Genomic DNA, 26049 nt, shown 5'->3' on the forward strand with positions numbered 1-26049 from the left:
AGGAAACAAAGATTAGGTGCACAATATTTTGGAACACTGTATCCTTCAACGTTGACTAAACCAAAAACTAATACACAGGATTCTCATCCTACTAAGTTCCGGCGGATATTAACCTTTTACCCACTCCAGACGTCTATTGGAGTTTTTACGGGGAAAAAGGGGTCTGTGTGAAAAGCACGACTGAGTTACTCTAGCATCTAGCGTTAGATTATTGCCTTACCAAACGTTGGGCGCCATGTAGTGTAGTTCCTATATTCCCAATACGCTCTGCGCATTGGAATAACCTTAAACAATAGTTTAGACGTAGGACTGAGGTCATCTAGGTCTCTACTGAATATGTTAGACTTAATTAGGTATGCCAGCTAGCTCAGAGGTCACTAGAAACGTTCTCGATTGAACAGGAAGGAGTTAACTTTCCTGATTAGACAAGAAGGGATTCGTTTCTGACACCCGCATAAACATGACAACTTTGCTCCCTCCAGAACAAGGAGTATATCTCCAGAGTCATGTGAAAACAATAGACAGTTGTTTCACTCAGTCAATCGTGCATACTTAGTTTCACCAGAGTGCAGAGAAATAGAGAGACGGGCGTTTTCAATAAAAGGTGTTATTTATTGAGCAGTCCTCTTTCTCATGCAAGAGAAGTGAATTGCCACGATTTCAATACTTATCATGAAGTAAAGTGCGTACAGTAAAAGTAGTGTTATGAAAAAATACTGTAAAAGCATTGATATGGTTTCTGAGCCATATGATACTTAAAATGTATAAAATATATACATACATAAAATCATTGACTAAACATACTCATCTGGTGCTTCTAAGATACGCCTACCCCGGTGTACCTAACCTAAGCCTAGTACGTGGGAAGGAGTAAGTGAGCTGCAGTTTAAGTTAAGTTTGTTTTTGCCAAGAATCTGAATCAAGAATTCTCTTAAGGATCTAATCAGCTCCGTACCTTGGTTATAGAATGAAGGAGGTCTTGTATCTCTTTCTCAGGACTCGATCTCCCAGCAACCCGCAAGGGTGACTGGAAACACCAGAGCTGGATTTCTCGGCAGGAGAAAAGACAGCGTCTCTCTCAGTGCGTCAAATGGGAGGGTCAGTTTCCTTCGGCACTCACATCAGCTGGGCATCGGGCAAGTAAATAGCCGCTCTGCTCCAAACCACCGCGTGTTTGCTTAAGGCAACGTTGGTATATTTATACCTGGAAGGTGCCCGGTTTGTCGTAAGGTTGGACATAAGACGTCACTAAGAACTTACAGTTCTTTCTGGACTCCAGGAGTTCTTGTGCAAATCAAAACAAAAGCATTGGTAATTCCCGGGCTGCTGGAGGCTTGGTTTGTTTAAAGACCGCGTTGTACTTTCTAGGAGTCTATGGGAGTAGCCTTGCCGTATTTGGACTGCATTGGCTATGACTAAATATAGACATGATTCTTTTGCCTTTATAAGGATATGTTTTGTAATAACCACATAAGGGCATGAATCGGGAATATTTAATTAGGGTCCTAGATACATTCACAACAAACTTTTACAAGGGGAGATCAGAAGGTATTCGGTTTTCTGTGAGTTTAGCTTAAGATGATTGTCAGCCATTCAACGGTTTTCTGGAGTGCATGGTTCATAGTGTTGGTCTCTGCAAGTGATGAAATATTCATATACAGGTTTCATCAGCATACATGTGAAAGGAAATGTTAGCTTTATACAGTATTTCAGTTAATGGTTCGATGTATAGGTTAAATAGTGATGAGGATAGGGTTGATCCCTGTGGCATCCCAATTTGGATCGGAGATGGTGGGGATAGCTTGTTGTCCACCAGGAATCTTTGCAATCTGTTCTCTAGGAAGAAGTAGAACCATTTCAGGACAGTACCTGATAAGCCCAACCTATTTTCCAGTCGATCTAGTAATTTGGGATGGTTTATTGTGTCAAATGCGGTCGATGGGTCCAGAAGGATCGGAGACAGGTTTCATTACGGTTGAGGGCTAGCATAGTGTCATCTACTATGTTTAGGATCGCTGTCTCTGTACTGTGGTTTGGTCTGAACCCCGATTGGCAGTCATTTAGTAGTTCAAATTCAGTGATGTGTTGACTTAATTGATTGTGCGTACATTTTTCTAGTACTTTGGCTAGTAGGGGAATGGTTGTTACCGGACGCAAGTTGTTTGGGTCCGATGGGTTCTTCGTAGGTTTCTTTAGGAGAGGGCTAACCTGGCCGGTTTTTAGGCTGTCTGGAATTGATCCATGGACAAGCGATTCATTAATTATCTTTGTCCAGAAGGGGATGACCATGAGGTTGCAGGAGGGCCAGCATTTTGCCAGCAGAGTTCATTGTAATGATTATTTGGTTTCACAGATAGTAATATTTTGGTAGTGTCATGCTGATCATATTGTTGGAAGGTTGACCAATGGACATTATTTTGGGGTATTACTTGTGTCGGTAGGGTAAGGTTTTCAGCGTTATTCTTGAGTTCTTTCACCAATGAGCTGGCTTTATCAGTAAAGAATGTTGAGAAATCTTCACAGTTCAGATCTGATTTAGATGTTAATAGGGAGGATTTGACTAATTTGTTCGATTGATCTCTTAGTATATCGAAGAGTTTCCTCGGTCTAATATTTGCGTTTTCAAGTTCCTTTCTGAAAAAATATTTTTTCGTTTTAGTACGCTTTTATTGTAGGTTTTTCTGGACATTCTTAGTTGTTTAAGTGGGGGGATGACTGAGGTTGTCTCCATATTTGTTCAGTTATGCGGATTTTAGTTCTTTCTTCATTAAGTGATCTATTGAACCATGGGTTTTTATATTTGATTGGAATTCTTTTCAGTTTTAAGGGTGCATTGTCGTCGGTTATTTTAGATATTGTATGATTGTTGTGGTCTGTAAGCTCTCGAGCGTCCACATATAATGCATATAATCTTTGTATATTGTGTATTGGTGGCAGAAGATGCAGAGAGATGATGCAATGTTAGGAAGAGGACCGTAACTAAGTAATTTGGTGAACCTGGTCACATATTTCAGAAATGTTGCATGTACTTTTTATGCTATATATGTGATTTTGTGTAATCGAGTCATCAGATGTACCTTTTATATTTCACTAATAAAAACAATTTAAAAAAAGTGTGCATACAACTGATGTGATTTTACCTAGGGGTGGGCGGTAAACTTCGCTCCTCAGTGGAGTTTGCAGATTATTTTGCAACTCTGCGGTCAGCTTGGATCATGTAGAGTTTGGCACAACTCCGCCCATCACCGGTGGAGTGGAGTTTACCAGCGTGTGCACACTTTAATTGCTCTTCTCCCTGCCACTTTATCCCTCACTCACTTACTAAGACTGCGATCCTTTTCAATGTCTGTTTTGGGTGGGATAAGGAAAATTGGGGGGGCCGTCTGAGAGGTATGCTGGATCGCACCCCTGGCAGCACCGAAGGGACCCCTTGGATTGTGAGCCTTGCTAAGGTGCCTGAGGAGCTCTGAAGGTACGTTTGCTTCACATCTAGCGACCTGCCTCCCTTCCCTGCAGCCTGCCTGGCTCCCGCCCAACCTTGCGTGTGGCTGGTGGAGGGACAGTGGACGCAAAGGCAGGATCCGGCTGCAGAGTCCATGGAGCGCGTGTTTTTACCTGTCAGGGCAGAGAGACGGGCTCCACAGGAGATCAGGGGGCGAAGCAGCATGGCGTGCAGCTGGGCCAGGAGACCCCCCTGCTTCCTCGCCTTCCTCCCTCTCCTACCAGTGTTGGGTTGTGATTGTAGGGTAGGACAGCATAGGCTGGCACACTCTAGGAGACGGGGTGTTAATGTTTACTTGTGCAAGTCACTTGGCCTCTGATTTTTAAGGTGTTTCTTTGTTGCCTTGTGTTTGCTCGGATTGCTTGTTTTGGGTCTGTGGGAGGCTGGCGTCCCACAGAGGACTGGCAGCTGCAGAGAGCTTGGCAAGCTTGTTAAAGGGTGGCTGCTTTCAGTGGTTGCCACTTTTGTTATTTGTTTTTTCTTATGCGCGTGTGAACTTTGCTGGATCGAGGCACATCTCAGTCAGTGCATCCTCCTCGTGCCCTACCCCTCTCGTCAGGATTTGGGTGGTTACAGTTGCTAAAGGAGGGCCTTATTTGCAAAAAAAGGACACGGCAAGGCACCGCAAGCCTTTTATCCGCGCCTCGCTGTGTCATTTTAAAAGCATAGGGATGCGTCATATTTACAATAATATTACACATTTCTGCTCTTTCCACTGCGCCGGTGCACAATTGGCTGCCATGCACCAATGCAGGCACCCTTACACAACAGTGCAAGGGTGCCTGTATTGTGGACATGATTGTTTTTGTGCAGGAAGTGATATATTTTCACACAAAAACAATCATTCATGGCTTTTTCCTCTTTCTAACTGTCCAGAATGCAGCACGCATAGAAAGAGATCAAAATGAGGAGACATAAAAGTATTTCTTCTTGTTGCGCCTCCCTAACGCCCCCCCTTGGGGAGATTTAGGATTCTGACACATTCCCAGGTTTATGAAATATTGTAACTCTGGAAATGCACCAAAATCCATGGGTGTTGGGTAGGAACACCCACAGCAACACCCGTGGCATGCTCCTTTCAGGCAAAGTGATGCGTGAAAAAGGGCCATATTTACAAGGCCATAAAAAATCATGTAGGGTCACATTGCTTTATAAATATGGGGCAGCACACTGCGCTGCCGATGCATCAAAAGAAGTGACTCACCAGCGGCGTAAGGGCTTGTAAATGAGCCCCGTAGTTTTTAGGGTTGGTGGTGGAGAGTACAAGTTACAATATACATTGAAATTTCACTGACGGGCATTGTTCGGGCCTGCACATATCATGACATTCATTGGCATCGTATTCACCCATCCTAACACTATGTAAAAAGTAAGTAACACTAAAGGATGGTCTTGCAAACAGAACGTCTCTGTAAGAGTATAACAGGAGGGCTAGGTAGTGGAAACTATGTAAAGGTAAAGGATGGTCTCGATAATAGTACAACTCTGCAGCAGTAGAACGGTAGATCAAAGAAGTTGTCTGTGATGGTAGGTACTGGTAATGGATGGTCATAGTGACCGAGTGTCAGTGAGAGTATAACAGTAGGTGTAAGTTATGGAGTCTATGTCGAAGTAGGTACCGGTAATGGATGGTCTCAGTGACTTTGGGTCTCAGTGGCCAGCGACTTTGGTTCTCAGTGTCTTTGGTTCTCAGTGACCGTGGTTCTCAGTGACCGTGGTTCTCAGTGATTCTCAGTGACCGTGGTTCTCAGTGACCGTGGTTCTCAGTGACCGTGGTTCTCAGTGACTTTGGTTCTGAGTGACTCTGGTTCTCAGTGACTGTGGTTCTTAGTGACCTTGGTTCTTAGTGACTTTGGGTCTGGTGTGACTTTGGGTCTCATTGACTTTGGTTCATAGTGACTTTGGGTCTCGTGTGCCGTGTGACTTTGGGTCTCGTGTGTCGTGTGACTTTGGGTCTCGTGTGACTTTGGGTCTCGTGTGACTTTGGGTCTCGTGTGACTTTGGGTCTCGTGTGACTTTGGATCTCGTGTGACTTTGGATCTCGTGTGACTTTGGATCTTGTGTGACTTTGGGTCTCAGTGACTTTGGGTCTAATGTGCCTTTGGGTCACGTGTGTCTTTGGGTTACGTGTGACTTTGGGTCGCGTGTGACTTTGGGTCTCATGTGTCTTTGGGTTACGTGTGACTTTGGATGTCGTGTACTTTTGGGTCTCGGGTGCCTTTGGGTCTCGTGTGCCTTTGGGTCTCATGTGACTTTGGGTCTCAGTGACTTTGGGTCTCGTGTGCCTTTGGGCCTCGGGTGGCTTTGGGTCTCTGTGGCTTTGGGTCCCGTGTGACTTTGGGTCTCGTGTGACTTTGGGTCTCGTGTGACTTTGGGTTTCGGGTGTCTTTGGGTCTCTGGTACCTTTGGGTCTTGGGTGCCTTTGGGTCTCGGGTGCCTTTGGGTGCCTTTGGGTCTCGGGTGCCTTTGGGTCTCGTGTGACTTTGGGTCTCAGTGGCTTTGGGTCTCTGGTACCTTTGGGTCTCGGGTGCCTTTGGGTCTCGGGTGCCTTTGGGTCTCGGGTGCCTTTGGGTCTCGGGTGCCTTTGGGTCTCGGGTGACTTTGGGTCGCATGTGACATTGGGTCTCGTGTGACTTTGGGTCTCTGTGGCTTTGGGTCTCGGGTGCCTTTGGGTCTCGGGTGCCTTTGGGTCTCAGTGACTTTGGGTCTCGTGTGACTTTGGGTCTCGTGTGACTTTGGGTCTCAGTGACTTTGAGTCTCGGGTGCCTTTGGGTCTCGTGTGACTTTGGGTCTCAGTGACTTTGGGTCTCGTGTGACTTTGGGTCTCGTGTGACTTTGGGTCTCAGTGACTTTGGGTCTCAGTGACTTTGGGTCTCGTGTGACTTTGGGTCTCGTGTGACTTTGGGTCTCGGGTGCCTTTGGGTCTCAGTGCCTTTGGGTCTCAGTGACTTTGGGTCTCTGGTACCTTTGGGTCTCGGGTGCCTTTGGGTCTCTGTGGCTTTGGGTCTCGGGTGCCTTTGGGTCTCGTGTGACTTTGGGTCTCAGTGACTTTGGGTCTCAGTGACTTTGGGTCTCTGTGGCTTTGGGTCTCGGGTGCCTTTGGGTCTCAGTGACTTTGGGTCTCGTGTGACTTTGGGTCTCGTGTGACTTTGGGTCTCGTGTGACTTTGGGTCTCAGTGACTTTGGGTCTCGTGTGACTTTGGGTCTCGTGTGACTTTGGGTCTCGGGTGCCTTTGGGTCTCAGTGACTTTGGGTCTCTGGTACCTTTGGGTCTCGGGTGCCTTTGGGTCTCTGTGGCTTTGGGTCTCGGGTGCCTTTGGGTCTCTGTGGCTTTGAGTCTCGGGTGCCTTTGGGTCTCAGTGCCTTTGGGTCTCGGGTACCTTTGGGTCTCGGGTGCCTTTGGGTCTCTGTGGTTTTGGGTCTCGGGTGCCTTTGGGTCTCAGTGCCTTTGGGTCTCGGGTACCTTTGGGTCTCGGGTGCCTTTGGGTCTCTGTGGTTTTGGGTCTCGGGTGCCTTTGGGTCTCTGTGGCTTTGAGTCTCGGGTGCCTTTGGGTCTCGGGTGCCTTTGGGTCTCGGGTGCCTTTGGGTCTCGGGTACCTTTGGATCTCGTGCGACTTTGGGTCTCAGTGACTTTGGGTCTCGTGTGACTTTGGGTCTCGTGTGACTTTGGGTCTCGGGTGCCTTTGGGTCTCAGTGACTTTGGGTCTCTGGTACCTTTGGGTCTCGGGTGCCTTTGGGTCTCTGTGGCTTTGGGTCTCAGGTGCCTTTGGGTCTCTGTGGCTTTGAGTCTCGGGTGCCTTTGGTTCTCTGTGGCTTTGAGTCTCGGGTGCCTTTGGTTCTCTGTGGCTTTGAGTCTCGGGTGCCTTTGGGTCTCGGGTGCCTTTGGGTCTCGGGTGCCTTTGGGTCTCGGGTGCCTTTGGGTCTCGGGTGGCTTTGGGTCTCGGGTGCCTTTGGGTCTCGTGTGCCTTTGGGTCTCTGGTGCCTTTGGGTCTCGGGTGCCTTTGGGTCTCTGGTACCTTTGGATCTCATGCGACTTTGGGTCTCTGGTACCTTTGGATCTCGTGTGCCTTTGGGTCTCGGGTGCCTTTGGGTCTCTGGTACCTTTGGGTCTCGGGTGCCTTTGGGTCTCTGTGGCTTTGGGTCTCTGGTGGCTTTGGGTCTCGGGTGCCTTTGGGTCTCTGTGGCTTTGAGTCTCGGGTGCCTTTGGGTCTCTGTGGCTTTGGGTCTCGGGTGCCTTTGGGTCTCGGGTGCCTTTGGGTCTCGGTGCCTTTGGGTCTCAGTGTCTTTGGGTCTCAGTGTCTTTGGGTCTCGGGTGCCTTTGGGTCTCTGGTACCTTTGGGTCTCTGGTACCTTTGGGTCTCTGGTACCTTTGGGTCTCTGGTACCTTCGGGTCTCTGGTACCTTTGGGTCTCTGGTGGCTTTGGGTCTCGGGTACCTTTGGGTCTCTGGTGCCTTTGGGTCTCGGGTGACTTTGGGTCTCGGGTACCTTTGGGTCTCTGGTACCTTTGGGTCTCGGGTGCCTTTGGGTCTCTGTGGCTTTGAGTCTCGGGTGCCTTTGGGTCTCTGTGGCTTTGGGTTTCTGTGGCTTTGGGTCTCGGGTGCCTTTGGGTCTCGGGTGCCTTTGGGTCTCGGGTGCCTTTGGGTCTCGGGTGCCTTTGGGTCTCTGGTACCTTTGGGTCTCTGGTGGCTTTGGGTCTCTGGTGCCTTTGGGTCTCTGGTGCCTTTGGGTCTCAGTGTCTTTGGGTCTCGGGTGCCTTTGGGTCTCGGGTGCCTTTGGGTCTCGGGTACCTTTGGGTCTCTGGTACCTTTGGGTCTCTGGTACCTTTGGGTCTCTGTGGCTTTGAGTCTCGGGTGCCTTTGGGTCTCTGTGGCTTTGGGTCTCGGGTGCCTTTGGGTCTCGGGTACCTTTGGGTCTCTGGTACCTTTGGGTCTCTGGTACCTTTGGGTCGGGTCTCTGGTACCTTTGGGTCTCTGGTACCTTTGGGTCTCTGGTGGCTTTGGGTCTCTGGTGCCTTTGGGTCTCTGTGGCTTTGTGTCTCTGGTACCTTTGGGTCTCGGGTGACTTTGGGTCTCGTGTGACTTTGGGTCTCGGGTGACTTTGGGTCTCTGTGGCTTTGGGTCTCAGTGATGCTGGTGTCCGTGTATAGTGTTGTAATCGTCACACAGTACTCATCAGGTGTCTAGTACCGGTCTGTTATTGTGGTAGGTGTGTACCAGCCATGATGAAGCAGGCCTCGAAGGTGACCTTGTCAGTAGGTGGCCCCTGGGGATGAAGGACCTCTAAACCTCCTCCTGCATCCGCCATGAGTTCATTACTGCTTCAAACACACAAATCGCACATACGTCACGTCCTGGAGGCACCTTTAGTAAATGCCATCTTATGGCTGTGGTCCATGAGACCCATGTCCAGTGCCCTCCAATCAGGAGATCAGCTGGTTGTGACGTCACAGGGAGAAGGAGGTGCTAGGGCAGTGACGTGATGCTAGCGTCATGTACGCAGACTCACCTGTGCAGGGATGAGGAATAAAGAGGGTTGAGCATTAATCTGCTGGGACTTCTTTTATGTGAAAGTTGAGCCGGACCGTAATGAGAGAAACCAGAGTATCCTGAGGGAATATGCGACCTTTGACATCGGTTTTACACTGCTCATTGAGCGTTGCTTTTACAGCTATGCACTGCCATTATTGAAATATAATTGTATACATAGATTAAAATGACATCTCCCAAGCCAACAGAAATAAATGTGGCCAATGAAACAAGTTTAAAAAAGAAAAGGCCCGTCAGCTCTTTTACTGGTGCCCTGCAGCGCAGCTAGTCCCATGTTCTGCTGCAGCTGGGCTCAGATGGGCTTCTTGTCTCTTAGATTCTATTCTGGGATCAGTTCACACAAGTAGCCCTGGTGGTCAGGGCCAGGAGGCCCACGTCTCACTGTCTCACTTCCTCACTTCCGGAGTTGAATACTTGTCCTGTGCCTGCGTTCACATACCTTTGTTCATAACTGCTGCACATGGAAGTACGTGGTACAAAAGGGGGTGGTGTCGACGGAGCATCTGAACCAATCAAACACTCACACCCAGTCAAAAGATCTGGGTTTAATCCATCACCGTACTTTAGCCCACTCTACCACCCCAGTTCAGACATGGCTATATGCAAATCAGTCTGACCCTGTGCCTCATGGGAACAGTCCAGCCTGAACTGCCAAGCCATGCCTTCCCTGGACCGGAAAAAAGCTTCCGAAGACCAGTTTCTGGCATTTCAGCCGTCTTCAGCCCGCTTGCTTGAATCCAGTGGCAAAGTGAGCAAGGGACTCACGTCTGAGCATACCCTGCCACACTTATGGCGAACAAAGTGGTACAAAAGGGGGCACAGGGTCAAGGCTGATTTGCATATGGCCATGTCTGAACTGGGGTGGTGTGGAGTGCAATAAAACGATGGATTTAGGCCCAGATCTCTGTACTGGGGTGAATGTATGACATTTGTGGGAGTGCGGGTTTTATAAACGGGCGTGGAGGCTGGAGTAGGGTTTTAAAAGAAGGTGGTTTATTGAACACAAATGAAGATGTGATGGGTTTTGCGGATTGTCCCTCGATAGATTCTTCTTCTGATGTCTCCGGTAATGAGCTGGATGGGGAAATGGGTAGTGGTGTTGTCTTCTCCTTATCCTCAGGACCCTGGCGGTCTCCCTGGAGGCTCATAGGAGAGGCAAGTAAGTACAGAAGGAACCGTGAGAATTGAGTTCAAAATTAATTATGGACCAAATTTTCCCTTCTCCGCACCTGAGGTGTTTGAATGTTCGTGAAAAGGTGAAACAAAGTCTGTAAACGCCGTGGTTCAAAATAGGTACCGGAGAAAAGGGGGGGGGGGGTTGTTTTCCTTTACGTGCCTAGGACGGGGAAAAACCGAGTGCTCCAAGGTCAAGTGCCAAATGTGAATCACGAGTGGTTTTCTAAAGAAAGCGGCTAGAGAAAGCCGAGAACAATGGGCGGTTCGGCAAAGATAGCCCCTCCAAGTTATTACGGGTCCCACCCTACTCTCCCTCCCTCTTCCCCGCTTCCCCAAATCCCCCGAGCCGTGTCACTCACAGGCCCCGCCGCAACTCTCCTCCCGAGTTGCGGCCGCTCTCCAGCCTCCTCCGGACACCACCAGTCCTCGCACCAGCTATCTTCTTCCACGTCCTGGTTCACTGGCGTCTTGGTTTCCACGGGTTCCGCGTCTTCTTCCACAGGTCCCACGTCTTCTTTCTCCGTTTCCTGCTTTCGTCTTTGTCCCGCGCGCCAACTCTCTCCGCACCTTTCATTGGTTCGTCCCTACTGCTTCCGGGTTCTGTCCGGTCCACTTCCGGGTTCTTCCAGTCATTGCGTCCCTGGGGAAAAACAGCAGAGGATGATGGTTGCCGTAGACCGGTAGTATGGCAGCGAGGCATGACCCGCATTTGTATAGTCCCTCCCGGGGTTAATTTGGTAAGGCTCTCCGGGGTCCGTCTCACATCCCCTTTCCCTTGCTGTCCTTCTTCTAGGGTTTGCACTTTGGGGATATCTGGATAGATAGTCTGCATTTCCTTGTTCTTTCCCTTTCCTGTGTTTAGTATGGAACCTATAGGGCTGTAGAGAGAGAAACCATCTGAATACCCTTTCGTTGTGACCCTTATTTCTGGCTAACCATTCTAGTGGTGCATGGTCAGTATAAAGGGTGAACTCCCTTCCTTCCAGATAATATCGTAAGGAGTCAATGGCCCATTTGATTGCCAGTGCCTCTTTTTCAATGGTTTCATAGTTTTTTTCTCGGGGAAAGAGATTGCGACTAATGTAGAGTATAGGTTTCTCGCCTTGTGGGGTTTCCTGTGATAAAACTGCTCCTAGACCCTGATCGGAGGCATCAGTTTGTAAGATGAAGAGGCGGTCATAATCTGGGCTAACTAGGACAGTATCCGAAGTCAGGGAGTTTTTTAGGGCTTCAAAAGAGTGTAATACCTCAGCCGGAGGGAATCTCAAGATCTCTTCTGTTCTGCTATTTTTTTTAAGGAGGTCGGTTAGCGGAGCTGCTAATTGGGAAAACATAGAGATGAACCGTCTATAGTAACCTAATAACCCAAGAAAAGCTCTTAAGTTTTTTTTTGTTCTGGGTATTGGGATCTGTGATATGGCTGTCACTTTGGACGATTGGGGTCTTAGAACTCCTTACCCTAATAGGTAACCTAAGTATTTGACTGTCTGAGCAGCCAAGTGACTTTTGGCCGGATTTATTCTCAACCCGTATGATCCTAAGGTCTGAATTACTTGAGAAAGGTGTGACAGATGTTGGTCCCATGTATCACTATTTATCACAATATCATCAATATAAGCCCCTGCATAGTCATCATGGGCTCTCAGTATCATGTTCATGGCTCTCTGAAATGTTGCTGGGGCCCCATGTAAGCCAAACGGCACCATCTTAAATTGGTATAACCCATCAGGGGTTGAGAAAGCGTTTTTTTCTCTGTCTTCCTTCTTGAGGGGTATTTGCCAGTACCCCTTACATAGATCCAGGGTACTTATATACCTAGCTCTCCCTATCCTCTCCACCATTTCATCCACTCGTGGAAGGGGGTAGGTATCAAATTCAGATATTTTGTTTACCTCGCGAAAATCAATACAAAATCTGACTGAGCCATCCGGCTTTGGCACAAGCACAATGGGCGAATTCCATTCGCTCCTGGATGGTTCGATGATGTCCATTTGAAGCATCTTTTGTATCTTTTCTCTTATTACCTGACGGCAAGATTCGGGTATACGGTATGGTCCTAACCTGACCCGTTTACCCGGTTGAGTTTTAATGGTATGTTCAATGACAGTAACTCTCCCGGGAGAGGTGGAAAAGATATGGGACCATGGTTGTAAAGTTGTGATCAATTCGGTTTTCCGGGAAGATGGTAACTCCATATCAATGCTCTGGTGAAACAGAGGGATCTGGGGTTCTACCACGTTCACTGTCACAGGTAAAGGGCCCTCCCATTTTTTAAGCAAATTAATGTGGTAAATCTGGGATATATGCTTGGTGGAATCGGTTTCAATGCAATATGTCACCGGGGTCACCTCAGCCATGACTTTGTTGGGTCCCTGCCATTGCCCAAAAAGCTTTTGGTCTGAGGAGGCCATCATAAGTAAAACGAGTTCCCCTACTTGAAAAGATCTATTCTTAGTCCCTTTGTCATATTGACCCTTTTGGGCAATCTGTGCATTTTCCAGGTTATGCGAACGATATCCCGGATTTGTCTCAAATGTGTCTTTAAGTTTGATACATATTCCAGGAGAGGTTTCGTATTGTCTAGTTCTCTTTCCCATGTCTCCTGGGCCATGTCAAGCAAAGTGCGGGGTTTATGGCCATACAACAACTCAAACGGGGAATACCCGGTACTTTTCTGCTCCTTACATCTAATGGCGAATAGTGTCAACGGGAGAATATATTCCCATTTCCGTGCTTCTAATGGCAGTAGTTTTTTTAGGGTGGTCTTATTAGTGGCATTATATCTTTCAACAAGCCCATCAGTTTGTGGGTGATAGGCTGCTGTCTTTATTTGTTTCACCCCTAACTGAGTACAAATGTCTCATCATTTTGGAAACAAAGGGTGTCCCCTGATCTGTCAATATTTCTTTCGGGAACCCTACCCTAGAGAATACACCAATCATAGCCTTTGCAATATTGGCAGTGTCTGGACGGCGGAGACGTATCGCTTCGGGGAACCGTGTAGCATAATCTACAATAACAAGGACATAACGACACCCACTTCGTGATGGTAGCAAGGGTCCCATAATGTCCATACCAACTCGACTGAACGGTTCATCAATGATAGGGAGGGAAAGCAAGGGTACCCTTGGGGGTTGGTAACGGCTGTGTCTCTGACAAATTGGGCATTCCCTACAGTATCGTTTCACATGTTGGTATATCCCTGGCCAGTAAAATGTCTCCAGGATGGTTTTTTCTGTTTTATCAGCCCCAAAATGTCCCCCTAGTAGATGGCTATGGGCTAGGTGTAACACCTTTTCTCGGAACGGCTCGGGGATTAGCAACTGGGCTTTCTGATTAGGACTACCTTTCCTGTACTGTAAACCATGTTTGACAAAGAAATAAGGACCTACATGCTGTTGATCTTCGTCCTCAAGTGCCTTGTTCCATGCTTCTTGAAGGAGAGGGTCCTCCCGTTGGGCAGCATGGAAATTCCTTGCTGTTTCCCATGGGTTCTCTTCGGGTATAATGGGCATCACCATGGGTTCTCTCCCTCTCTCCGCCCTTCTTTGCCTTCGGCTCTTCCGGGGTTTGGAAGATGGCCATTCTTTTCCTGTATCACTTGAAAAAGGAGCGGTAGCTAGCCATTCGTCTTCAGCAACAGGTGCCTTCTGTAACAACTGGGTTAGCTTGGGATAGTCGTTTCCTAGGATTACTTGTTAGGGCAAATGAGGTATGAGGCCTACCGTTAAGGATGTTCCAGTATCTTGGGGTTGTTGGATCAGAACTTGAGCAGTGGGGTATGGTTTTGTGTCCCCATGCACACAGTTAATGGCTACCACTCCGTCTATAGGTCCTAGGTTATTACCAAGGTCTTGAGGTCTGACAACGTTATGTAAACATCCTGTGTCAGCTAAGGCGGTTAAGGGTTGGTCATTTATAGAGACAGTGCACCTATATGGGGGGGCTTTCTTTCTGTGGGTGAACAGTAATAATTGCGGGCCATCCCTATCTCCATTGGTTTCTCTTTTTGTGGACAGAACCTGGCTATATGTCTCATTCCCCCACACTGGAAACACTGTGGTCCTATAGAGGGTGGACAACTAAGAGGAGCACTAGGGGATGGTACACTGGGTAGGAAATCAAGAGGTTCAGCCTTCTTAACTAAAGGAGGACGGGGAGGTCGATGAGTTGCGTGTCCCCCTATCTTCCCTGTTGACTCTTCTTTTCCTTTTTGCAAATCCTGAGCTCTATTGTATGCACTAGCTATCTCTACAGCTGTTTCCAATGTAAGGTTGGCCTGTTGTCGGACCCATCGTTGAATTGGAGGGTGGAGAGACGTTAGATATTGTTCTAGATAGATCTTGGCCATGATCCCGTCCTTATCAGTAGTTGCAGGTTTGAGCCAACGATCTGCCATATCCTTCACTCTAAAGTATAAGGCACGCGGAGTTTCTTGAGGTCCTTCCTTCATTTGCCTTAACTTTACTCTGTAGGTTTCGTCATCTTTCCCCAATCTTTCTAGGATACATTTCTTTATATCAGCATAAGGAACAGCTCCTTGAAGGGTCGCTGCCGGGTAGGCTGCTTGTATGTCACCTGATAACAGGGGTCCCAGATATTGCCCCCATTTTTCTGCAGGCCATGATGCGGCTGTTGCCATTCTCTCGAAATTGTTAAAGAAAAAATCAGGGTCTCTCCCGCCACATATCGTTGCAAAACTACAGATGGCAAAGTGGTAGGGCCTCTTTGTTGTCCCAGGGCTTCAGCGAGTTTGTCCATGGCTGCTCCATGAGATTCTCCTTGCCCCGTGAGGACTTTCTGCATTTTGTCGCGATCTTCCTCTACAACATTCAGAAACCGTTCCATAATTTTTCCAAGGTGTTCTTGATTCTCAGCCATCTTTGCTAATGCAGCCTCCAGTTTGCCTTGGCATCCCACTTCTGACACCAACTGTGGGAGGGTGGGTTTTATAAACAGGCGTGGAGGCTGGAGTAGTGGTTTAAAAGAAGGTGGTTTATTGAACACAAATGAAGATGTGATGGGTTTTGCGGATTATCCCTCGGTAGATTCTTCTTCTGATGTCTCCGGTGATGAGCTGGATGGGGAAATGGGTAGTGGTGTTGTCTTCTCCTTATCCTCAGGACCCTGGCGGTCTCCCCGGAGGCTCATAGGAGAGGGAAGAAAGTAGAGAAGGAACCGTGAGAATTGAGTTCAAAATTAATTATGGACCAAGTTTTCCCTTCACCGCACCTGAGGTGTTTGAATGTTCGTGAAAAGGTGAAACAAAGTCTGTAAATTCCGTGGTTCAAAATAGATACCGGAGAAAAGGGGGGGGGGGGTTGTTTTCCTTTACGTGCCTAGGACGGGGAAAAACCGGGTGCTCCAAGGTCAGGTGCCAAATGTGAATCACAAGTGGTTTTCTAAAGAAAGCGGCTAGAGAAAGCCGAGAGCAATGGGCGGTTTGGCAAAGATAGCCCCTCCAAGTTATTACGGGTCCCACCCTACTCTCCCTCCCTCTTCCCCAAATCCCTCGAGCCGTGTCACTCACCAGCCCCGCCGCAACTCTCCTCCAGGTGGGCGGCCGCTCTCCAGACACCACCAGTCCTCACACCAGCTGTCTTCTTCCACGTCCTGGTTCACTTGGTTTCCACGGGTCCCGCGTCTTCTTCCACAGGTCCCGCGTCTTCTTTCTCCATTTCCTTTTTCCTGCTTTCGTCTTTGTCCTGCGCGCCAACTCTCTACGCGCCTTTCATTGGTTCGTCCCTACTGCTTCCGGGTTCTGTCCGGTCCACTTCCGGGTTCTTCCAGTCATTGCGTCCCTGGGGAAAAACAGCAGAGGATGATGGTTGAGGTAGTCTGGTAGTATGGTCCCTCCCGGGGTTAATCCGGTAAGGCTATGTTACTCCGTGGTCCGTCTCACAACATTGTTCTGCATTCTGTCCATCAACTGTTGTTTTTGCATTAGTCACCCCGAGTGGGATGGGTATGCTCAGACGTGAGTCCTATGCTCTCCAGTGCTCTCCACACCACCGGAGTCAAGCTATCCTGGCTGAAGACGGCTGATAGCCAGAAACCGGTCCTAGGATGCTTGATTCCGGTCCAGGAAAGACATGGCTTGGCAGTTCGGGCTGGACTGTTCCCATGAGGCACAGGGTCAAGGCTGATTTGCATATAGCCATGTCTGAACCGGGGTGGTGTGGAGTGCAAAAAAACGATGGATTTAGGCCCAGATCTCTGTCCTGGGGTGAATGTATTACATTGTTCTGTATTCTGTCCATCAACTGTTGTTTTTGCACATGGAAGTACAGCATGTTGTAAAGCAGTGTAACATGATATTTATAACCATCGTTGAGGGAGGGGCTTCAGGAAGCACGGGAGACCTCACCTCTCCCTACACTCCACAAAGGTACCAAATAACATGTATGTATATTACCTACTGGGGGTAACCAGTAGGTAGTTATAGATAGGACCAATTATCCTTAGGAAATCCGCAACATTCTATTTGGAATAACTTTGGTGCCGGTTGACGAATCTTCGTGAAATTGTACAAACTGGTGGGGCGGTCTGCTCCTATCCTGAAAGTCTCGGGGTGATTAGTCAAGCAGGGGTCAAGAAAAAAGGGGGGTCCCAAAACGTGTTTTCCCCATTCAATTTCCTATAGGAAACTTTAGTCACAGCTACAGCCCGAACTGCTGAACGGAATTACACCAAATATGTCATAAAGATAGCCCTTGGTTCAGAGTTGTGCCTTTTGGTTAAATGGTGTAAATCCGTTCAGTAGTTCCTGAGAAAATCAAAAGTGAAATCACATATATATCTATGGGCGCGGAGGATCCACGCACCCTGCTGAGCACGAGCTGTCAACCCTCCAAACCAGGAGGTGTTGGCAGCCATCTTGTGCCTTGGTAGAACTGAGGCACAAGAAAACAGAAGAAAAAACGCGCAGAGCACAAAAAGGGGGCAGGATAGAAACACCCTGACCCCCCTAGGCCTGCTCAGGGGGTTCCACAAGGACCCCCAAGGCAAAAAAAATAAATAATAATTCTAAATCGGAAAAATCCGCGCAGGGGCTTCCTTGGTAATTAGCCCTGGGGTGGGGGGCCAAATCCCGGGGGCAATACTGATTATGTAAGGGGGGCCCCCCAGCCCCGAGGACCGCCACCCCTGGGGGATTTTTGAATTAGGTGCAGGGGGGCTCATACACTGATACATCCTGTTACACAGTGACACTCATCCATACTTACTCACACACATATACACACACCACCACACTTGTGTGACTAACTACATATGCAAGTAAAGGGATGTTTGATACTTTGGGCCACATTAGGATGATGGGCGGACTTTGTTCGCCCGCCATCCCATCGTGAAAATGGACCGCCCGCCATAAGGGTGGGGGTCCCGTGGGTGCTGTTAGGATGCGCCACAGTGGCGAGCGCATTCCAGCATTCCTAACATTGTGGCGGGTGGTGCCACCGCCCGCCACAATGTTAGGGAGGCATATTGTGCACTTCCATGCATATAATGGCAGGCACCGTGCGGTACCTGCCATGTTGTGCATAGAACTGCAGGGGGGGGTACCATAGGTACCCCCCATGTGCACCCCCCATTCCCCCAGAGTCTTTGGGGCTCGCAACGGGCCCCCCTAGCAGACTCCACATGTGCCGCCACGGAAAGGTATTCCTAAATGAACATTGTATTATGGCTGGCGGTGTCAAACAGACACCTCAACCATATTGCAGCCTTTTCTGCCCGTTCACAAGTCCACGGTGACCACTGCCGGCCCACCTGGGGCAATCTGCCCACCATCGTAATGGGGCCCTTTGTTTGCATGTGTGACTGTGTGTGAGTAACTCTATGGATGAGTGGCGGTGTGTAACAGGATGTATAGGGGTATGAGTACATATGATGAGTGAGTACATGTATGAGTGACTGAATGAGTGGATGTGTGTGTAGATCTTGGAATTACTGAATGGGTGTGTTGTAAGTGGTATGTGTATATCCATTGATTTGAAAATGTTAGTTTCTATTTTTGAGTGTGTGTATCAAAGGTTATATTAGGGTGAGAGGAGGTCTGCCACTCTATCACAAGGATGATGTCATCAGTGATGTTATTTGAGATGTCATCAGTGATGTCATGAGTGATGTCACTGACCATGTCAAGAGTGATGTAATCTGTGACGTCATCAGCAGTGCCTTGCGGGGGCGCAAGTTAGTTACCTCAAATAACTGTAACAAGGGAATGTCAATGGTTTTGTGCAAGTGAAATGTTCAGCTAACTTTAACGTCCCTGAAACCTATTTTTTTCAGTGAATTTCTAAGGTTTTTTAAATGCTAATTCCTAACTGTAACGTCTGTAAAACCTATGGTTTTTTCAGTGAATATATGTATATATCTGTAAAGGTCCTTCCATGGTTCTCAGAGTTGACAGACTCACCGGGTTCCCATTGGTTGTCTGTTTCAGGTGTGTCCGCGGCTCTGGTCCTGCTGTGTGTTGTGCTGCTTTCTGTGGTGTTGGTCACCTCAATGACGGTAATGATTTTACTGTTCTGTCCAACAAAGCCTATCCCATTTAGAAGCAGTAAAGGTAAGAGGCAAATATTATATTGGAATACACCTGCTTTGGTTAAGCATTGTACAGAAGGATGGACGGGATGGGTGGAAAGAGAGAGGTGGGGGCCGCTGTAGGAATAAATAACAGATCCAGCCTGGTCACGCTTGGGCTTGGTGTTGCTATGGTTACAGTAGTATAAATCGTTTGACTGTGATACCTATTTCTTGTGTTTCTTCAGCAGCAGCAGTTGTGATTCTCTGGGGCACGTCACCACGTGGGTCCGGCAGCAGGAAGTCACAGAGAGCCACTACCTAGCAGAGACCCCAATCTCTGGGTGAAGGCTGGCTGCGGCAAAATTACAATCATGTGACTCACTAATTAGGTCCATGCATGGCTGGGGGTATGCAGCGTTTAGAACGCAAGCATTACCACTGAATACCTTTACAACGCGGGCGTAACAACGAAAGTTGTTACCACGCATTCCGCTGGGGGGCGCTCAAGGATAGTAAATGATTTAATTTACTGTCCCAACACCTTCCCTACTATCCACGGGGACTGGTATTGGAATAGTAAATTAAATTAATCAATTTTGCGCCCCCCAGCGCAATGCGTGGTAACAACTTTCGTTGTTACGAACGCGTTGTAAAGGTACGCGTTGTCAATGTATGCGTTCTAACGTCATACATCCATGGCTGGGGCCTGCTGCGATGTGTCGTCCCTTGGGTCCACCTGACTTGAAGCTGCAACGAACAGACACTGGGCCCTTCTGTTTAAACTCATCAAAGTAAAAGTGGCAGGGCCCAACTCTGGCATGGTCGTGCACAGGTGAACACCGCACCAGTTTCCAGAGTGCTCAAAGGATAAAAGAAAGAACTGCCATCCAGCGTTCCAAAACTTAGAGGCTGATAGCCCCAAAGGTCATTTACCCAAAGGTCTTTATCCTGAGCAAAAGTCCAGTAAAGTTCCTTAGGTCCTTAGTGATAGAGTTATCGATATGTAATCTCATGATCAGAAGGAGAGCGCTCTTTTCTGAAACAGCGACGTGTCGTGATCATTCGATGACATATCGAGAACTCACCATCACTAAGGAACTATTTCAATAATAGATATTGGAGGGAATATAGGCCTTTCGCTGGTGACGTGATTTGATTTTACCTGGATTAATGTGCCCTGCGGAAGGCGATGGGAGATTGGGAGATTGACCCCAGACGAAACACGTGATGGCTACATTGGCGGTAACTGATTTCTGAATAGACTTAAGTGTCTGCGGCATGAAATGAAGGACTAAAGGACTGACTGTAACACACTGCTCAGAACCTTGCAGGCCCCGGACAGGATCTGTGTGGAACCTCTCTCCCCGCTCCAGCCTACAGCAACTATCCAGCAGCTGTTAAGGCTGCCTTTATTATTGTCACTCCTCTCCAGTTGTCAGACAAGCTCCTTCTGCCTTCCAAAAAGGTTTGAGGTTTTCAAGGTGAAAAAGGTGGTAATTCCTCAAGTAAGGAAATGCCTCTTTTAAAAAAAATGTTATGCTCACCCCCAAGATTTTTGACTGGTGGCTGCCGGCTCTCCGACTCAGTGCACTGAGGCCTTTTAACCTGACCTCCGTGCTCTGACCCTTAAATTGATATGTCAAATTAACTCTTACCTAATTATCTCCGCTAACTTACCGGTAAGTCTGTAGTAAATGGTCCCCAGTGTACCCAGGGCATGTAAGTTAGTCTCCCCTGGGAGTGCAGCACTGGTTGTGCCAACTTAGGTGGGACAGGAGTAACACGAGACTCCCAGCCTGCCATTTGCAGGCTGGAAGAGCAGTTTGAACTGCTGGCCAGACTTCTCCTGGTACATGTGTCAAGTCACACCTATAGCAGGCACATCGAGTCCTAAGGCAGGGTGCAACATATTCCAAAGCTTGTTCGCCCAATTGGCGAGTTAGGAGTTACATGCTGACCCCTCAGCAATGCTGCTTATAGAGCGCATAGCTCCCTGACAGGGTTTCCCAGCACTAAGCATGTATAGGGATGGATCAGAACGTACAACAGAATTAGATTTAGAAGAGTCACATTTCCGAAAAACACTGAAAGATTGACACGGTCTCATAGAAGCAGGGGGTGCGTGCCACCATTTATGACCAAGATAAGAGAGAGATCTTTCCCGGTCGGGTTCTTCTGATTCTGGGCACTACAAAGAAGTTAGTATTGCTTGATCGGAGAGAGCGGCTGGGACGGTAGTGTCACCAATGACCTGAGATTCAGTGGACCGGAGTTTGACATGGCTATGTGCATATAGCAGACTGCTTTGAACTGGATCTGCTTTTCCACCAACAACCAGTGGAGGTCTCAAAGAAGAGTGGATGATGAAGAATTTTTGGGGAGATGGAATAATAATCTAGTGGCCGCATTCTGGACTATCTGCAGAGGTTTGAGTGAGACCTCGGAAAACCCAAGATAGAGAATGTTACCATAGCCCAATCTAGACCGAATCAGAGCCTGTCCAACTGTTTGTTGGACATGGACTGGCAACAACCTAAGTATTTTCCTAAGTCACCTTAAAACACCAAAGCAGGTGGAAGCTAATTTCAGAATTTGATGATTCAGTGACGGCTTCCGAAACTAAAATCTAAAATTCATAACCACAGAAATATGGACTGGAGGAGTACCAAGGACGTCTGGCCAGCGATGAGGTCCTCCAAGATAAGGGTTGTTGCCCATTTACAAAACCTCTGTCTTGCCTCTATTTAATTTAACGGAGTTGTTGCTCATCCAAGCAGCCACCTTCAAAAAGACAAATGTTCAGGGTGTCAGAGCTGCAATCCTCCTTAGGTGAGAGGGAAAAGATTATCTGGGTGTCATCCGCATAGGAAAAAGGAGAGACACCTCAACGTTCCACAATGTCTGCAGGGGACGTGCAAGAATGTTAAATAGAATAGGGCTGAGAACTGACCCCTGGGGTATGATTGTGGGTAGAACCGACCCCTGGGGTATGATTGAGGGTAGAACCGACACCTGGGGTATGACTGAGGGTAGAACCGACCCCTGGGGTATGACTGAGGGTAGAACCGACCCCTGGGGTATGATTGAGGGTAGAACCGACACCTGGGGTATGACTGAGGGTAGAACCGACCCCTGGGGTATGACTGAGGGTAGAACCGACCCCTGGGGTATGATTGAGGGTAGAACCAACCCCTGGGGTAGGACTGAGGGTAGAACCAGCCCCCGGGGTAGGACTGTGAGTAGATGATGGGATCTGGAGCTTTAGTTTGTGCTGAAGACCTGAAAAGTCTGTTCTTGTAAAAATGAACCTAGCCAGGGCAAGGCCAAATCTTGAACAACCCTTGCCCCCAGTCTTTGCTGAAGTATCTAATGGATACACTGTCAAATGCGGTAATAAGATGAAGTAGAATCAGCGCTCCTGTGCCGCCTCTGTCAAGATGGAGTCTGAGCTGTTCTTTAACTTCCTGCAAGGTGGATTCCGTGCTGTGACCAGCGCTAAAGCCAGAGTGACAGGCGTGAAGAAAACCCTCTGTTTCAGCAAACAATAAATGTATTAATTCACTTGCTTCTCCAGGACTTTTTAGAATAACCGTGGAAGCGAAATTGGTTTATAATTAGACAAATTAAGGAGATTGAGGCTTGGCTTCTGAAGTAGGGATCTAATCCTAGCATGTTTCCGTGCTTTAGGGACTCTGCCTTCTAGAAGTGAAGAGTTGAAGAGAAATCACCATTTGTAGGTTGGGCGTTACCTGCTGAAATAGGAGGGCGGGAAAGGGTCTAAAGGTAAACCAGATTTTATAGAGTTTAAAAAGGTAAAAAAAAAAAAGTACCCAAAGACAAGTCCAAAGAGGACCCTGATGGAACTCTATTACTAACAGGCGTTTACATGCACGCTGCTACACTGCAAGTAATACTGTTTCCTGATTGTGGTTGGTGGCAGGAGGTCAAAGACTTTGAATTCAAGAAGTCTGAATATTCGCAACTTTTTGCAAAATAAACCAGCCAGTTCTTTACATTGTAAGCGTGAGAGAGATGAGAAAGAAGAGATCCTCAATGGATTTGATAGATCATTGACCCCTTGAAATAGCATTTTTAGACAGTTCTGGGCCTTAGTAATTTTATCAGAATAAAAACTAGCTCAGGTGGATTGCGGTCTTGTGATACTCATTCGGGGCCCGCCTGTATTTCCTGTTAGCTTCCACACGGTAAGATTTGCGCCAAACCCTTTCAAGGGTCTCGCAGTTCTTTTTGACCCCACGAAGAGTATCATTCGACCACGGGGAAGAGATCTAAGAAAGTTATAACAAGTGTGGTTCTTTCATCCGATCCTAGCCTGATGACACTCGGTCATTGAGGCTCTTAGTGGAATCAGAAGAGTCCCATGCTTCCAGAATGTTCTCTTATCAACTAATGCACTCATCAATATTGTATTCTTTCAAACTGCAGCCTGTTGCGTCATCCTGGACTCTGCAGCCCCTGGAGGAGTCCTCCTGGCCGTGCTCTTCTCCAGCCTCTTGATAGAAAATATCAACAAACTGAAAGGTAAGTCACCAAGAAAACTGCAGACCTCAGCGTGCGACACCAGAGTGTTCACTCACTCCAGGGCTTTGAGACTCTTACGGGTGAGTAGCGCGCTTCACAAATCCCTGATTGATGATTGATTGAGGGGACAACCAGCCGCTACTGGGGTGGGATTGTGTCAACCAAAGACCTTTACCACCAGCCGAAGCCATTATTGGACCTAAACCCGAGCACCAGGTACACCTTTTTAGCTACTGACCCTTGGGCATTAAGGATAACAGCCCTCCGGGAGGTGGTGTGCGATTCAGCACTTAAGATAGATTAGACAACCACCAATGAATCACATTCCAGTACTTAAGTTTGGAGAAAGGAAAGTACTTTCAGTTATTGTTAACATGCAATGTAATGACTGTGTTTAGCAATCATAGGGCATTGGATTGGTCCTACCACACAATCTATGAAATAGTCTAAAATACTCTTGGTGGAGTTGACTTGTTAAATTAAAGCACAATATATCAAAGTGCTATACCAGGCTCCAGCCCTACTCTGTGATTCTCTTCTTTTTCTCATCTTCTCTTTAAGATGCTCCCAGGCCTCTTCCCAGTAACTTCCCTCAAAATCTATAGGGACATCTTTACCCAGTCTTCCAAATGAGGCAAAAGCCCTAAAATTTCAGGTTAAGACGTTTATGTTAACTCCCACAAGTTTGCATTGCATCACTTTTTAAGCATCACACATTGATGAGTATTAATGTCTGTCTCACATATTAAAATCAGAACATATATCTTTTCTGGTGAGAGATAGCACGCAGAAGAAAATTGTGCTGATGGAAGTTAATGTTAAATATGCCATGACTTGTAAAAGTTAAATTTTTCTAGACACAATGTGTTGGCCTAGTTTGATTCCCTGACTACTAGTACTGGACAAGGCATTAACTTACAATGTGGTAGTTCATATGTCCTGATAAAGGCCTGAGAGGACACAGAAATAGGCTGAAACCTGTTGGCAAAAGAGGAGGTTTCCCAATAAACACCTACTGATATTTTTTAAACTATACCTAGCACCAAATATTAAAGGTAAACTGTGGTGTTCCCGATTTTATTTTGATCTAAAATATCCCTGATGCACAATATAAAAAGTTCTCCCTGGAACATGGTTGAGCCCTGGATGAGGCCTGATGATAAAGCACACACTATTAGAGAGGGTGAGGCTCTGAAAGAAAAAAACACAGTAAAACTTCTTCATTGCCTACCCACTATTTCTGATCTAGAAAGAACAGTAGTAGATGGGCTCAGAAATTCCACCGCCACATCTACCCATCCTTAACCTGCCGTGGGCTGACCCTAACCCTGAAAGTCTCTTCAAACGAGAAATGGATGAAGGGGGATGATCGAAACAGTCCAATGAATGAAACACCTGAGTCACAGTTGCTTCTCTGTGTTCATAGCAAGATGTTTCTTGGCTACACCAGCCCTAAAAGGAAACACCTGATGATTCTGCAAGATTCTGCATTGAAATGATCTACGACCCATCTTTACCAATCCGATACCAATGCTCTTCCAACAGCCATTGGAAGATCAGAGGGAGATGTGTCTTGGCAGGTCAGATAGAACATCTGGGTTTGCAAGGAGCATGTTCACCCCTTGGGGCATCTTGGGAGTGAATACAGATGTTTATGATACAAATGAAGGGTCCTGATGGTCTTCCCTTGGATGATAAAACGTTGATCAGACTTGCTAGGATTGCAACCTACAAGAGACTTTGTTTAAAGAAGATTATGTAGTTATTTATATTGGACTTACTCTGTGGGCGAGTCTAATTCGAACAGACACCCATTTGTCATTTGGAGATATGTCATTGTTATTTTTATTGGAATAGATGTTTTCTTCATGAAGTGTAGGACAAATTTGATTTCACCTCTTTCATGAATTATTGCTGAATTCATTGTTCATGTGTACTCCTTTTTAACTTGATCTATATATATGTAGAAATATTTTTGTATTTTCAACAAAAGATATTCCTGTGTTCTGTGCTTTATTCATTCATTGATTTTGTCAAATGACAAATGGGTGTCTGTTCGAATTAGACTCACCCGCAGAGTGAGTCCAATATAAATGACTACAGAATCTTCTTTAAAGAAAGTCCCTTGTAGGCATCTTGACCTGTTACTGTTAGATTTGCCCAAGCCTCCAAGGGTATATTGGGTTTCGCCTGCTATTACATAGGATTGGAACCTGTCCCTATGAGGTGAAACAGATTCCTAGAGTAGGAACTTTAGTCCATAGAACCCTGAACCCGAGTAGGCTGTTACAACCTGGAGCCGTATTACATAAGGTGCCCCAGGTGTGCAACGGGCGTTTGCGCCCGCTTTGCATGCCCCCAGGGCACTTTGGTATTATAGAAGGGGGCGCAGACTCTTTTGCTTCCCCTTCCATAATACTGATAGCGCTGAGGCACTTAAAGCGCCAACATTATCAACAGAGGGTGTTCCCTTATTTGCATAGGGGTGTGCCCTATGCATATGAGGGAATCGTTTTGACTCTGTGCCTGCGCCATATTAAAGACGCGGACGCAGAGTCAAAGAAGCCCTCCGGGGACACACTGACCTTGCGCCATTTAAAAGGTGGTGCACTGTTAGTGCGCCTCCTGACAGCAGCCCTCTGCAGGGGGCAAAGGGGGCCCCATGGACACTCCATACATCCCCTCGCAGGGGGGTGCAGTCATTGACTGCACTCACCTGCAAGGGGATCTCTAAACCCCTTTGAAAGTGTAGG

General features: G+C 47.4%; 1 protein-coding gene across 1 annotated transcript in view; it reads left to right on the forward strand.

The window, feature by feature from the left end:
* Positions 1 to 26049, forward strand: part of LOC144784214 (uncharacterized) — a 241390-nt gene that overhangs the window by 173837 nt on the left and 41504 nt on the right. The window contains exons 7-8 of the mRNA XM_078662869.1: positions 18672 to 18794; positions 23201 to 23296. Of these exons, the coding sequence (XP_078518995.1) occupies positions 18672 to 18794; positions 23201 to 23296 (219 nt within the window). The remainder of the gene's footprint in view (positions 1 to 18671; positions 18795 to 23200; positions 23297 to 26049) is intronic.

The sequence above is a fragment of the Lissotriton helveticus genome, chromosome 10 (assembly GCF_964261635.1).
Source record: "Lissotriton helveticus chromosome 10, aLisHel1.1, whole genome shotgun sequence".
Lineage (NCBI taxonomy): Eukaryota > Metazoa > Chordata > Amphibia > Caudata > Salamandridae > Lissotriton > Lissotriton helveticus.